Source organism: Hipposideros armiger, unplaced genomic scaffold (genome assembly GCF_001890085.2).
Source record: "Hipposideros armiger isolate ML-2016 unplaced genomic scaffold, ASM189008v1 scaffold_62, whole genome shotgun sequence".
NCBI lineage: Eukaryota > Metazoa > Chordata > Mammalia > Chiroptera > Hipposideridae > Hipposideros > Hipposideros armiger.
The window spans coordinates 2705467-2721149 of NW_017731412.1; the positions used below are offsets into that span (position 1 = coordinate 2705467).

At 47.6% G+C, this 15683-nt stretch overlaps 1 protein-coding gene across 11 annotated transcripts in view; it reads right to left on the reverse strand.

Annotated features, from left to right (window-relative positions):
* Positions 1-15683, reverse strand: part of TBX5 (T-box transcription factor 5) — a 66363-nt gene that overhangs the window by 19646 nt on the left and 31034 nt on the right. For all 11 annotated transcript variants that reach the window (XM_019641642.1, XM_019641641.1, XM_019641635.1 and 8 more), the window contains one exon: positions 14433-14524. In XM_019641642.1, coding sequence (XP_019497187.1) covers positions 14433-14524 — 92 coding nt within the window. The remainder of the gene's footprint in view (positions 1-14432; positions 14525-15683) is intronic.

The window sequence follows — 15683 nt, forward strand, 5'->3', positions numbered from 1 at the left end:
ATAAATGTGTGTTCGCTTGAATAACAAATCAACAGATCAAAAACGGAATAAATGTATGAGTCTCCAGGCCTCGGTTTCCCCTTCTGCAAAAGGGCTTGGAAGTCTGGGCTGGACTAGGGGCTGTCTCCTGTGGTTCCTTTCATCTCTAGAATCCTGTGCTTCCAGAAGCAGCTCTGCTCTGTGTCACCCTATCATAGTGCCACTCCAGCTCGCTTTCTGAGACCTTCAGAATCTGACCTCTACTCTACACCCCAAGACTTCTAGAGCCCTGCCCTCTTCTTCCAGCTCGAACCCAGAAACACCTTCTTCCCAACAAATTCAAATCCCCTTCTTCCTGCAAAAGGCCTCGTGCCCATCCTTCTCCATAAAAGCGTCTCTCCACCTATCTCCCCACTCCCCACCCCACTGGCCCTGGCTTCTTTGACTCCTAGGAAGTTCAGAGCTTGTCTAAGCACATCTTCAAGACTGGAGCAAAGTTCAAAGAAAACAATGTTCTATGAAAACTCAGAGCCGAGGTCATCTCGAACTACAGTGATGCTCCCACGCCTTTCTTACTAGGATGAGCCTTTAGGTGTGTTTCCCAAATTTCTGTCATTTGCACATCGCCGTGACCATGTTCGTCAAATCTTGAGCTGTACTGCTATTTATTGGGTTGTCGGAAAAGTCATGACGTATTTTTTTCTGTGTTTTCCGTTGCAAAAATGCGTCATGACTTTTCCGACAACCCAATAGTAAATATAGTTCTTTAAATAATCAACCTTAATTCTCCCTTTCTTCCTTCCTACCTCCTTTCCTTCCTTCCTTCCTTCCTTCCTTCCTTCCTTCCTTTCCTTCCTTCCAACTCAGTCTCATTCTAAGCTATAATGTCTATGAAATGAGTCTCAACATGCCTGTGTGTCTATGCACCCTCTAAAGTCAACTCATTTGCCACCAGGGTAGGAGTACTACAATTTGGGATATATTGATTTTTTATTTTTTTTTTTAGGGTTAGATGTTTTTTTAAGCCACAGATTAACCTTTCAAAAAGAATCCTGGCACTTATTTGAATCAGTCTGCTGGAGACGGGATCTTAAAATGAATTTATTTTCTTCTTCGTGCTTTTCCATGGCGCTCCCATTTTTATAATAAGCAGTTGTTGCTTCTGTAACTAGAAACCATAAATGAATGTTGGGAAATAACTAAGGCACCATCTGCATTTTTCTAAACACGGAGAGTTAGGTGAAGAGAGATAGTGGGGCGAGTGCCCAGACGTTTGCCAAGCTAATCCAAAAGTTACTTCTGCGGGCTAACGGGGAGTAGGCTCGGCCCTCCCTAACCCCACCCCTCTCCCTCCTTCCCTTTGTTGGAATTAGAGGAAATTTCACCCCTCCTGCTTTTCTCCCCGAGCCAGCTGTCACCGGGTGTGTGTGGAACAGGAAACAGGATTAGAAGATTAACAGTGAGCCTGCCGTTCTAGCCTGCCTGTTATCACAGCCGAACTCGGGAGAGCCACCTTCTCCATTTGTCACTACCTACTGCAACCTGGGAATTGGGAACCACAGCCCAGAATAAATTCTGACCGAGGGCAAAACGGAAAATAATGGGGAGCCTCTTGCCCCCAAATCGGACACATTTTATGGAGCTTGGACTAGGAACCAAGCCGTCTCCAGGCCTTCTCTCAAAGCATCCTTACAAAAACCCTAGAAAGTGGAAGGTGTATTTCTTTATGCCCATTTTACAGATGAGGACGCTGAGGCTATGTGAGGTTACATCACTTGCCCAAGGTCACATGTGGATACATGCAGAGCAAGGATGGCACCCAGAGCCTTCTGTGGGGGCCACTCTGCTTCAGTGCCTGTCTTTCCGAGAGGCCATCTTCAGGGAACTGGGCAAACGACCCTGTTCACGATTCCCACCTGGTCAGTGGGTAGTTCAGTCTTCTTGTCCCCCAACATGACTCCTAACGCAGACCCAAAGACACACCTGGCTCTCAGGCTGAGCATTTTGATCTAACATGCCAATTACTGAGTGTCTGCAATTACCAGCCACCCTTCCCTACTTTCCACATGCAGTGCCTTCCCGGGCAGGACGCCTAATCAGAGCCTCGCCAATCTGCAGTGACGAGGGGATGGTTAGGACAGCCAGTTCAGACCAAAGTGGAGGCAGCTGCCTAACTAGCCAACCAGCTGGGTTTAGAACTTTAAGGGAGAGCCCTCGGGATCACTGACACGTGAGCTCTCAAACTTCAGCACTCCCCACCTGTTTCTCCTTCCATGTCTATCACCTGTCTAATCAGCTTCCAAAGTGCAGGGCCCTGGCCTTACCCAGGACATGTGGCCAGGGGGAATCTTTCTGGAGGGAGGAAAAGCAACGAGAACTTAGTGATGGGCAGGAGATGGCCAATGAAGGAGGAGGGGAGAAGGTCTGAGGTAGACCAAACACGGTGTTCCAAGGCCCCAAAATCATAGAAAGAATACAGGTTTGGAGAACGGCGGAAGCAGAGAGGGGGCCCCCCAGAGAGGGACGAAGCTAGGACGGGGCGGCGGGGCCGGAGGGGAAGGGCGTGGGAGTCTGAGCCTTATACTGAGGGCGGTAGGAGGCCTGGCGTGTTCTAGGTATAGAGTAACGTTGTCTGATTTGTGTTTTATAAAGCTGCCTTTGGCGGCTGCCTGGAGAACGTCCTGGAGGGGAACAGGACTGAAGTCCGGTCTAAGTAAATCAAGAGACTGCAGCAGGCAGGAAAGGGGTTGATTGGCTGGACTCGGCAGGCTGGCAGGAGAAAGGGGCTGAATTCTGAGATCCGTTAAGAAGGTGGAGTCAGCAGGGCCTGGTGAGACTGCTTAAGTTTGAGGGGGTGATTGGCGATACCTTAAGGCCATTCCCGCACCTGTCCTTGACCCTGTGGGAAGGCGGGAAGCAGTAGCGGGTGGAAACACCCTTTAGCTACAGGCTGGAATGGAATGACTTCCTTTTAGTCCCTATCTACACAGCCTGGACCCTTACCTGCAGGAGGGCTGAAACCAGGCCTTGTCTTCACTGGCTACGCTGCCCGAAGGACAGATAACCGTCAGACTGGGATGGGAGATTGAACGCTGTAGAAACAAAAACTTGGCATTCTGAAACTCGGGCCTCTCGGCTTTAGGGGATATTTGTTGCCAGCTTTCCCACGGACCATAGTAGGCTCAACCCAACTCCAATTTCAAAATGTAGACACTTCGCGCCCATTTTTTTTTATTTTTAAATGAGAGTTGAAGAGCTTGGTTATTTTAGATGCAGAGAGTATTTTGCTGATCCACAATCGTGAAGGAAACCAAGGATGACTGCAGGTGTATAGGAGTGTGGTGTCCGAGTGTATGCCTGACAATAATGGCATTACTTGTTTATATTTTTGATTAAAATACAGTTAGTATGCAATGTTAGTTTTAGGTGTACAACAGAGTCAACACTAATATGCCTAACACAGTGATCACCACACTAAATCTAGGACCCCTCCAAGATTATTACAGTGTCTGAGTATATTCCCTATGCTGTCCATTACATCCCTATGACTTATGTATAATATTTTATAACTGAAAGCTGCTGCCTCCAATTCCCCTTCACCTGTTTTGCCCTTTGCTTTTTAAAAGTATGCAAAATTGGGGGTAGCTCAGTTGGTTAGAGCGTGGCGCTGATAACACCAAAGTTGCCGGTTTGATCCCCACATGGGCCACTGTGAGCGGCGCCCTCCCTAAAGGAGTCAACTATGCCATTGTAGCATGAAAGCCATGTGTAACCGATGACCATGGCTGTTCCCCAATAAAATTTTAAAAAATAAAAGTGCAAAATTAAATCTGAGAAGCCTGCTACCTAAAAACAATGTCCACGGCATGAATTTCTAAACCCAATGTTAAAACCACAAGGCTGTGGCCTTTCTTCCTCTTTCTTAGGTCTTGTCTTCCCATGATGAGTGTGTCTGTCCACCTGCCTGGCTCTCCCTTTTCATGTCTTCCAGAAAGGATAAGGAAAAGCTTCCTAAATGACCTCATTTTATTTTGAAACACGAAGCTCTCCAAAAGGTGGGGGGGGAGGGGACCCTTTCTTGGTCAAAGGGATCAAGATGTATTTCTAGTTCTCTTGCCATATGGTAACTTATTTTGGATGCATACCAAGAGGTAGAGAGAGTTTGACAAAATTGGCAATGCTCGTACAATCCTTTCAAATCAGACCAAATTCCCACTCTATACATTTGCTACAGCCCTTACTATTCATCATATCAGCGACTGTGACCACAGGATATGTAAAAATACCGAGCAATTTTTATCACCAGCTCTCAATCCCCCAGTGCCCTGGACGCCACATGGTGTCAAGTTTGTCTGTATTTCACCCCCAGGAAATCAAGTCATTAACTTCCCTTTCATTTACCAAGAGCTGTTGCCAGGAAGAAAATCATTCATCAGCTGTGACTTATGGGAAGAAAGAGAATGAGGACTTCCCGAGAAGGACAGAGACAGATATTGATTTTTTTTTTTTTTTTTAGGGTTAGATGTTTTTTTAAGCCNATGATTAAAATTTACAGAGGGGCCCCACAATCCCGCGAGAGCTTTCGCGATTTATTAACTTTCTAACATGCTTGGGGAAGTTACTCTGATGTAACATGTGTGGACATACAAGGAACTGGAGACGGTTCACCCCAAGCGGGATTTAGCTCCGTGCAAATAATAACCGCTCTCTCCTTCATGTCTACAATCGTTTTATTACCCTGTTCATGCCACACCAGCAAGCTGCCGAAGGGGATAGTAAATGCTGGCCATTCCATCTCAAGGGGACACAAAAGGTCACCTAAATTTCCCACTGTTGATTCAACCAGGGCTGTCTGACTTGAGGGGCACTAAGAAACTCACGGACACCTCCTCCTCTGGCCTTAACCACCCACCACTTATGAAAACTTTGGTGTGAGACCTTGGGGCCCCCTTGTTAAATCTCTAAATGATTTACTATCGGGGTGGTCATTTCAAGTTGGGGCCCTGAAGTCAGGTTGTGTGGATGTGCCTTACATCCAATGAACTTGGCCATGTGGTGCTGGCTAGGGTCTTTCTTTATCTGAGCCTCAGTCTTCTGCCTATAAAATGGGAATAATAAGATATACCACCTCTTAGGGTTGCAAAGTCATACAGTGCATAAAAAGCTGAGCGTATATTTGAGACACACTGCCCGATAAACACCAGCTTAGAAATCACACATTATTATATTTTGAAGCACAAGTTCTTACTTTGCGAGGGCTTCAAATGGTCTAGAACCACCCACTATCCCCCAAAAATACCTGATATTTAGAGCTCATCAATTTTTCTAAGGAGCAGTCCATCCTTGCATCAGCTACTCACAAAGGGTCTGTGATTCAAAAAAAATTTGTGGGCAACACTACAGAGGTGGCTCTGGAACCACGCAAAAAGTCCTGTATCAGCCGTGTGGGCGGCGATTCATGACATCACCCTTTGCCTCAGTTTCTCCATTTGCAGAATGGAATAATAAGACCCACGACACCTGTCATAGATGCGACCTCCCAAAGCAAACGCTGGATGTGAAGCTAGATTGAAAAGTTCAATGCAAACTAAAGCTTTTGAGGGGCTCATGGTAACAGTATGTGGAATAGCGTTGCCAGATACCTAGCACTGAATTGAAGAGCTCAGTATTTTAGCTCGGTCTCGTAAAACTAGCAATTTTTTTGAAAAATGGAACCATGTCTTAGTTTTAGTAGTTTTCGTTTGTTTGTTTTTTTAATGATTTTGAAGGGAGGGTGGGAAGGTGGAGAGACGCGTTCAGAGGTTGAGCCTCCGTCCTTGTGGAAACCAGCAGGCCAGGAGGGCTGGGACTGACTAACCTTTCTCAAACTGCTTCATGTATTGAAGGGGATTGTATCGAGGCCTCCTCTGTTCTGAGGACAATCACATGGGGGCCCCGTGGTGAGGCAGAAGTAAGTCAGGGACCTCTTGATGACCTCCAGTTGCAATGGTGACCTTGGCAAAGTCACTCCAAAGCGACCACCCCTACAAGAATGCTAAACGTTCTGTGTACTAATCTAAACATCTGCCTTTTCCCCTAAGGAAAAAGGGGGTAAAAAAAAGAACACCAATAGAGGAATGAGTCTCTAGAAAAACAGATTTCTAATGTGGGAACATTAGCTATTGGGGTGGGGATGGTTGAGAAATAGGTTTGAGACATGGGAATCGGTAGAGATGGGGAACTATCTCTCGGGGTGTGTCATCACCTGGAGAAATTTTTTTTTAATACTGGTTCCTGAGCCCACCCTCCAGACAGACTGATGCTTTTGCTCTTGGGCAATGCAGCCTGGACATCGGGAGTTTTAAAAGCTCCCCAGGAGAAAGAAGCTTTATGCAAAAAAAAGTATATACTGTATGATTCACTTATACTAAACTCTACAACAGACAAAACTAACCTGCGGTGAAAAACAATATCAGAACATTGATTGCTTCTGGCGGGGAGGCAGAGGCAGGAATTCACTGCCGTGGAGGTGGAGCGTAAGGGAATTTTCTGGGATAGTGGAATATGCTTTATTATGGTGGGGGCTTGGGTTTCACAGGTATGTGCTCTTATCAAAAAGCGAATGGTATACTTGAGATTTCCACATTTTACTGTATGTAAATTTTACCTGAAATACAGAATCGTGAACAAAAATCGAATTCTAGTTAATGATATGCAGGACGAAATATAGAAAGGTGGAATGTCTGCAACTTACTTTGAAATGCATCCAAAACACGTAAGATAGATGAATAGATGGATGGATAAATGGATGTACTGGTGGAAGGATGGACGGACGGACAGATGGACGGACGGATGGATGGATGGATGGATGGACGGACGTGTGATAGACCAAATATACAGCCAAATGTTAATTGTAGAATTAAGCAGTGGGTAGAGTGTGCTCACTGCACAATTCTCCCATGTTTTCTATATGCCTTACATGTTTCATAATAAAACATTGGCGAGCACTCCAGGTACTTCTAATGTTCAGCCAAAGTTGAGCACTACATAGAGGAAAGGGTTCTTTTTTTATAAAACAGCCCAGCACAGGAACTCTACTTCCAGAAAATAAGGTCATGATTCCCTGCATGTCCTTGCTCATTCTGAAGGGACCAAGGGATTGCCCTGGTATAACCAGGGGACAAAGGGCAGCGTCTGACCCCTCCTTAGAGCCACTGATTCAGAATCTCTGAGCACAAGACCCAGAGATCTGCGTTTTTTTAAACAAGCCCCTTCCCTCACCCCCAGGTTAACTGTGATGTCTGCCCAGCTTTTGAGACACGCGGCTTACACGTGGCTGAGTGAGTGATTCGCCCAGGGACACTGTCCCTGCAGAGCAGAGACGCTGGGGGCAGGGAGGTGAGGGGTGGGGACAACGCGCAGATGAGTGGGGAAAGGGGAGGGGAACTTCTGAACACCCATTTCCTTGCCAGACAGCCATGAGCCAACACAGGACTCCTTGGGACAAACATCAACTTCACAACCCAAACACAACCCTCCTCTTGTTTCATACAAATTGACACTTCCCTGGGGGAAACGCTGCGGCCAGCCAATCGTACGGCAAGAAGTGGGGAGTCAAAGCCCTCTCCAGAACCTTCTCTGGGAAATCACTCCTCATTAATTGGGCATTCCGATTTCCTTTAACCACAAGCATGAGACGACAAGGGCGCTAAGTCTTCCATTTGAAAACTGACCATCTGCGGTTAGGAGCTGAACAATAAGTCAGCAAGAAAGGGCTGGCGAAGGAGGGAAGGCTCCCATGGAAGGACTGTCACCTTTTAGGGGGGATCCCATGAATCCCCCCAAAAAATTGTTTGATTGTGTGTGTGTGTGTGTGTGTACTTCTATATTGAGTTTTTCAGAGAGCGTCCCTTGCTTTCATTGGATTTTCAGAAGGGGTCTGGGACCCCAATGAAGAAGCCACACCCTAGAGGAAGAAAATGGCAGACGTGAGTCTAAGCACCAGAGAGCCGGGTGAGAATGGACAGTTTCCAATGCGGGTATAGTGGGATATCCCTGGACCGGGATTGACAAAACTAACTTATTCAGTCTGGGACATCCTGGGGTCTAGTTTCCCTATCCACTCTCTGGTTGGGGGGGCTCACAATCCGGGCCAGCCAACGTGGAGCCTCGGGGTACTCCAGCTCCAGAAGCCGCTTGTCCCCAGTGCCTCAGGAACCAGTAAAAGGCTGACAAAGTAGAGGCAGACTCCGTCCTTCCATGAGCAGCTCTGAAGCCAACACAGATCCCCGAGTGTGACACAGCCATCGTCTGCCAGACCCCAATAATGCTCCATAAATACGGTGTATGGTGGAAGGCCAAGCGTTGCACATGGCCTCTCCGTGCGAGATGAAGAAGAAATGCCGGGGGAACGCACTCTGCAGCTGCCGTTCCTACGCTGGGGTTTGTCTATTGTTACAGGAAGAGCAGCAGCAGGCTGGTGTGGCGGGAGGGAGATTTGCCCCCATCCCGAAGAATCCAGCTCACAGCCAGGCCTCTGCACCTTGGTTAGCCGTGTGACCCTGGCCAAGCCAACCTGGCCTCTGGCTTCACGAGGGCACAGACCCTGTCTCACACCTAACATCAGTCCAGCATCGCTCTGGGCCAGACACCGTGCCAAGTGGTCCCACGCATGCCAGGGCAGTGTTAGAACATGTGGGCCCACTCTTTGACTCTCCTTCTCTCTAGAAGAGGGATCTCTGCCCTTCCCCCCTTGAATCTCTGCCCACCTGAGTGAGTCCCTGGGGCTGTTCGACCAGCCAAATGCCTCGGAGGTGACACGGCATGTGAGCATAGGCCGTGTGGCTTCCGCCTAGTTCTCTTAAAGGCAGCCCGCCAGCCATGGATAGAGCCTTACTTCCTGGAGACTGCCATGCTGGAGGGGCCACGTGCACACACTCCAGGGGATAGCCCAGCTGCGGTCCCAGCTGACAGCCAGCATCAACGGTGAGTCACGGGAGTGCGCCATCCTGGACGTCCAGCCTTGCGGTGCCCTCAGATATCCTCCGCCCCAGCCAACACCTAACTGCAAGCAACAACCTCCCAGAGGAGTCCTTCCCAAGTTCCCGACCCTCAAATCATGAACAAAACCAAAGTGTGTCACTGTTACTTCTTGCTTCACTTGTCACCCAGTGCCAACGAGCCATGCCTGGTCTTTTCAGCACCAGGAGCATTTACGGAACATTTCTGAGGGTTGGCAGATTGGAACTAGGTGAAATCTGGAGTATTGTATGACCTCTGAGCACTTCGCGGAAAGACTGAGGTTGCCTGTACTTCCTTATCCCTTCAGTGGGCTGTGTGAATGCATTGGGGGAACGTGGTCCCCCAGAGCTTTGGCTGTCCTGGATTTAGAGTCACATACAGAGCTGATGACACAGCTCAGAGCCCCGGCCTCCCCAGGCAGTCCAAGGGAAGTGTGGAAATAATTGATTAGGTAACAACAACACTCAGGACACACGCAGGACCTCATTTCATCCATGCAATAGCCCTGGAGGTAGGTTCCATAATTATCCCCATTTTACAGATAAGGGCATAGTGACTTAGTGGAGTCGGGGAGCTCAGATGGTACCCTGGACCCCAACTCAAGCGCCTGCTTCTCCATCTGTGGGCGCTGCTACCCTGGGTGTTAATTCACCTTGGCATCCCAGCACCTGGCATACAGCAGGCACTTAATAAATGTGTGTTCGCTTGAATAACAAATCAACAGATCAAAAACGGAATAAATGTATGAGTCTCCAGGCCTCGGTTTCCCCTTCTGCAAAAGGGCTTGGAAGTCTGGGCTGGACTAGGGGCTGTCTCCTGTGGTTCCTTTCATCTCTAGAATCCTGTGCTTCCAGAAGCAGCTCTGCTCTGTGTCACCCTATCATAGTGCCACTCCAGCTCGCTTTCTGAGACCTTCAGAATCTGACCTCTACTCTACACCCCAAGACTTCTAGAGCCCTGCCCTCTTCTTCCAGCTCGAACCCAGAAACACCTTCTTCCCAACAAATTCAAATCCCCTTCTTCCTGCAAAAGGCCTCGTGCCCATCCTTCTCCATAAAAGCGTCTCTCCACCTATCTCCCCACTCCCCACCCCACTGGCCCTGGCTTCTTTGACTCCTAGGAAGTTCAGAGCTTGTCTAAGCACATCTTCAAGACTGGAGCAAAGTTCAAAGAAAACAATGTTCTATGAAAACTCAGAGCCGAGGTCATCTCGAACTACAGTGATGCTCCCACGCCTTTCTTACTAGGATGAGCCTTTAGGTGTGTTTCCCAAATTTCTGTCATTTGCACATCGCCGTGACCATGTTCGTCAAATCTTGAGCTGTACTGCTATTTATTGGGTTGTCGGAAAAGTCATGACGTATTTTTTTCTGTGTTTTCCGTTGCAAAAATGCGTCATGACTTTTCCGACAACCCAATAGTAAATATAGTTCTTTAAATAATCAACCTTAATTCTCCCTTTCTTCCTTCCTACCTCCTTTCCTTCCTTCCTTCCTTCCTTCCTTCCTTCCTTCCTTTCCTTCCTTCCAACTCAGTCTCATTCTAAGCTATAATGTCTATGAAATGAGTCTCAACATGCCTGTGTGTCTATGCACCCTCTAAAGTCAACTCATTTGCCACCAGGGTAGGAGTACTACAATTTGGGATATATTGATTTTTTATTTTTTTTTTTAGGGTTAGATGTTTTTTTAAGCCACAGATTAACCTTTCAAAAAGAATCCTGGCACTTATTTGAATCAGTCTGCTGGAGACGGGATCTTAAAATGAATTTATTTTCTTCTTCGTGCTTTTCCATGGCGCTCCCATTTTTATAATAAGCAGTTGTTGCTTCTGTAACTAGAAACCATAAATGAATGTTGGGAAATAACTAAGGCACCATCTGCATTTTTCTAAACACGGAGAGTTAGGTGAAGAGAGATAGTGGGGCGAGTGCCCAGACGTTTGCCAAGCTAATCCAAAAGTTACTTCTGCGGGCTAACGGGGAGTAGGCTCGGCCCTCCCTAACCCCACCCCTCTCCCTCCTTCCCTTTGTTGGAATTAGAGGAAATTTCACCCCTCCTGCTTTTCTCCCCGAGCCAGCTGTCACCGGGTGTGTGTGGAACAGGAAACAGGATTAGAAGATTAACAGTGAGCCTGCCGTTCTAGCCTGCCTGTTATCACAGCCGAACTCGGGAGAGCCACCTTCTCCATTTGTCACTACCTACTGCAACCTGGGAATTGGGAACCACAGCCCAGAATAAATTCTGACCGAGGGCAAAACGGAAAATAATGGGGAGCCTCTTGCCCCCAAATCGGACACATTTTATGGAGCTTGGACTAGGAACCAAGCCGTCTCCAGGCCTTCTCTCAAAGCATCCTTACAAAAACCCTAGAAAGTGGAAGGTGTATTTCTTTATGCCCATTTTACAGATGAGGACGCTGAGGCTACGTGAGGTTACATCACTTGCCCAAGGTCACATGTGGATACATGCAGAGCAAGGATGGCACCCAGAGCCTTCTGTGGGGGCCACTCTGCTTCAGTGCCTGTCTTTCCGAGAGGCCATCTTCAGGGAACTGGGCAAACGACCCTGTTCACGATTCCCACCTGGTCAGTGGGTAGTTCAGTCTTCTTGTCCCCCAACATGACTCCTAACGCAGACCCAAAGACACACCTGGCTCTCAGGCTGAGCATTTTGATCTAACATGCCAATTACTGAGTGTCTGCAATTACCAGCCACCCTTCCCTACTTTCCACATGCAGTGCCTTCCCGGGCAGGACGCCTAATCAGAGCCTCGCCAATCTGCAGTGACGAGGGGATGGTTAGGACAGCCAGTTCAGACCAAAGTGGAGGCAGCTGCCTAACTAGCCAACCAGCTGGGTTTAGAACTTTAAGGGAGAGCCCTCGGGATCACTGACACGTGAGCTCTCAAACTTCAGCACTCCCCACCTGTTTCTCCTTCCATGTCTATCACCTGTCTAATCAGCTTCCAAAGTGCAGGGCCCTGGCCTTACCCAGGACATGTGGCCAGGGGGAATCTTTCTGGAGGGAGGAAAAGCAACGAGAACTTAGTGATGGGCAGGAGATGGCCAATGAAGGAGGAGGGGAGAAGGTCTGAGGTAGACCAAACACGGTGTTCCAAGGCCCCAAAATCATAGAAAGAATACAGGTTTGGAGAACGGCGGAAGCAGAGAGGGGGCCCCCCAGAGAGGGACGAAGCTAGGACGGGGCGGCGGGGCCGGAGGGGAAGGGCGTGGGAGTCTGAGCCTTATACTGAGGGCGGTAGGAGGCCTGGCGTGTTCTAGGTATAGAGTAACGTTGTCTGATTTGTGTTTTATAAAGCTGTCTTTGGCGGCTGGCTGGAGAACGTCCTGGAGGGGAACAGGACTGAAGTCCGGTCTAAGTAAATCAAGAGACTGCAGCAGGCAGGAAAGGGGTTGATTGGCTGGACTAGGCAGGCTGGCAGGAGAAAGGGGCTGAATTCTGAGATCCGTTAAGAAGGTGGAGTCAGCAGGGCCTGGTGAGACTGCTTAAGTTTGAGGGGGTGATTGGCGATACCTTAAGGCCATTCCCGCACCTGTCCTTGACCCTGTGGGAAGGCGGGAAGCAGTAGCGGGTGGAAACACCCTTTAGCTGCAGGCTGGAATGGAATGACTTCCTTTTAGTCCCTATCTACACAGCCTGGACCCTTACCTGCAGGAGGGCTGAAACCAGGCCTTGTCTTCACTGGCTACGCTGCCCGAAGGACAGATAACCGTCAGACTGGGATGGGAGATTGAACGCTGTAGAAACAAAAACTTGGCATTCTGAAACTCGGGCCTCTCGGCTTTAGGGGATATTTGTTGCCAGCTTTCCCACGGACCATAGTAGGCTCAACCCAACTCCAATTTCAAAATGTAGACACTTCGCGCCCATTTTTTTTTATTTTTAAATGAGAGTTGAAGAGCTTGGTTATTTTAGATGCAGAGAGTATTTTGCTGATCCACAATCGTGAAGGAAACCAAGGATGACTGCAGGTGTATAGGAGTGTGGTGTCCGAGTGTATGCCTGACAATAATGGCATTACTTGTTTATATTTTTGATTAAAATACAGTTAGTATGCAATGTTAGTTTTAGGTGTACAACAGAGTCAACACTAATATGCCTAACACAGTGATCACCACACTAAATCTAGGACCCCTCCAAGATTATTACAGTGTCTGAGTATATTCCCTATGCTGTCCATTACATCCCTATGACTTATGTATAATATTTTATAACTGAAAGCTGCTGCCTCCAATTCCTCTTCACCTGTTTTGCCCTTTGCTTTTTAAAAGTATGCAAAATTGGGGGTAGCTCAGTTGGTTAGAGCGTGGCGCTGATAACACCAAAGTTGCCGGTTTGATCCCCACATGGGCCACTGTGAGCGGCGCCCTCCCTAAAGGAGTCAACTATGCCATTGTAGCATGAAAGCCATGTGTAACCGAGGACCATGGCTGTTCCCCAATAAAATTTTAAAAAATAAAAGTGCAAAATTAAATCTGAGAAGCCTGCTACCTAAAAACAATGTCCACGGCACGAATTTCTAAACCCAATGTTAAAACCACAAGGCTGTGGCCTTTCTTCCTCTTTCTTAGGTCTTGTCTTCCCATGATGAGTGTGTCTGTCCACCTGCCTGGCTCTCCCTTTTCATGTCTTCCAGAAAGGATAAGGAAAAGCTTCCTAAATGACCTCATTTTATTTTGAAACACGAAGCTCTCCAAAAGGTGGGGGGGGAGGGGACCCTTTCTTGGTCAAAGGGATCAAGATGTATTTCTAGTTCTCTTGCCATATGGTAACTTATTTTGGATGCATACCAAGAGGTAGAGAGAGTTTGACAAAATTGGCAATGCTCGTACAATCCTTTCAAATCAGACCAAATTCCCACTCTATACATTTGCTACAGCCCTTACTATTCATCATATCAGCGACTGTGACCACAGGATATGTAAAAATACCGAGCAATTTTTATCACCAGCTCTCAATCCCCCAGTGCCCTGGACGCCACATGGTGTCAAGTTTGTCTGTATTTCACCCCCAGGAAATCAAGTCATTAACTTCCCTTTCATTTACCAAGAGCTGTTGCCAGGAAGAAAATCATTCATCAGCTGTGACTTATGGGAAGAAAGAGAATGAGGACTTCCCGAGAAGGACAGAGACAGTGAAGGAAGAGGAGAACGTGGTAGTTAGGCAGAGGGAGGACACCAGATTCTCTTGTCCATCCTCCCCGCCAAAGGTCCACGCTCCAGGTCGCCTGGGAGAGGAAACCCCACGTGACGGTTATCAGCAAGTGGGATTCGAGGAGGCGCGTTCTCCTTTTTCTCAGTGGCTAACAGGGCCCCATTTCTCTGTACCTGGTCTTCAGTGGGCAGGATGACTGGTGAAGGGAGACGCCATGTTGCGGCTGGCTCACCTGGGTTATTTGGGGGTTATGTGGACAGGAATCCACTTTCTTACCTTTGCATCCTTGACATTCTGTGCAGCTCCATGTCATCGCTGCCCCGGAATCCTTTGGCAAAGGGGTTATTCTCAATCTTTAATTGGGTGATCTAAAGGAAGGAAGGAGAGAGAGAGAGAGAGAGAGAGAGAGAGCTGGTTTTCACTTGATTGCTACAAGGCTACCTCGGAACATGAACTAAAAATGTGTCATGGAAACGCAGCCCCGTCAATGGGACCCACCACTTCATTTGGGCAGAAGCTTTGAAAAAAAGATCCTACATCAGACCGCTTTTAAACAGGGGGAAGAAAACCTGGATTCGGTTTGAAGATTAATTAAAACTCATAGTCTGCATCAATACAGCCGGGTTTTGTTGTTGTTGTTTTTAAGCTTAGGATTCTGTGTTCCAAACACCAACGAGGCCTCCACGGTCGGTCCCCACCTCGCCTTTGGAAAGTTGTGTTGGCACAACGTTGCACAGCCTGCAGGGTGGCAATCTCCATTTTGCAAGGACGCGGGTATTGCTTTCAAAATGCTACTAGGCCTCATTTCATGGTGTCACAGACTCTGCTAGCTCAGGTGTCTAGTGAAATAAACACTAACGAACAGAATTATAACATATACGATAGCTAATCAAACCGCTTCCAAACCTCTTTACTTTTTTAGGTAAGAAAAAGAGAGGCCCCTTCTTGGAAATTTGTGTTGCAAAGCACGGAGCTTAGTAGGAGAGCAGGGTCTTTGGTACGAGGCCCAGAATTTTCACGTAAACCATCCTCATGTAGTCTATTAGTGTGAATGAACAGTAGTAGTGGGTCCAAGAGAAAGGGCGTGTCCCTATAGTGTCCAAGAGAAACGTCCCTATAGTATTTGCTAGTAGTTCCTATAAAGCTGTGTGTGAATTGAATTTTTCTAAATCAGCTCACTTTATAGACACCAGAGCAGCAGTCATCAAAGCTCAGTCATTCAAGGTTCACCTTCACAGTCATTGTCATTGTCTCTACAGCACCTGTACTCTGGTCTGCTTGTATCTTTAGTTGAATCTAACCCCTCTTTTACTTCAATGTACTTCATACAAAATATGATATCACTTCTCTATAGAACCCCAAGGCCTGCCTTTTCTTTGTTGCCAGAGGAGATGAGGCACGTTAGAGCAGTATTTAACACGAACGGCAACTGAACCAAGACCCTCTCCCTGATACTTGACTAGAAAGATAATCAAAAGAGATCAACTTTCTAGGATTCCATCATATTCCAGTAACCCCTCCCCTCCA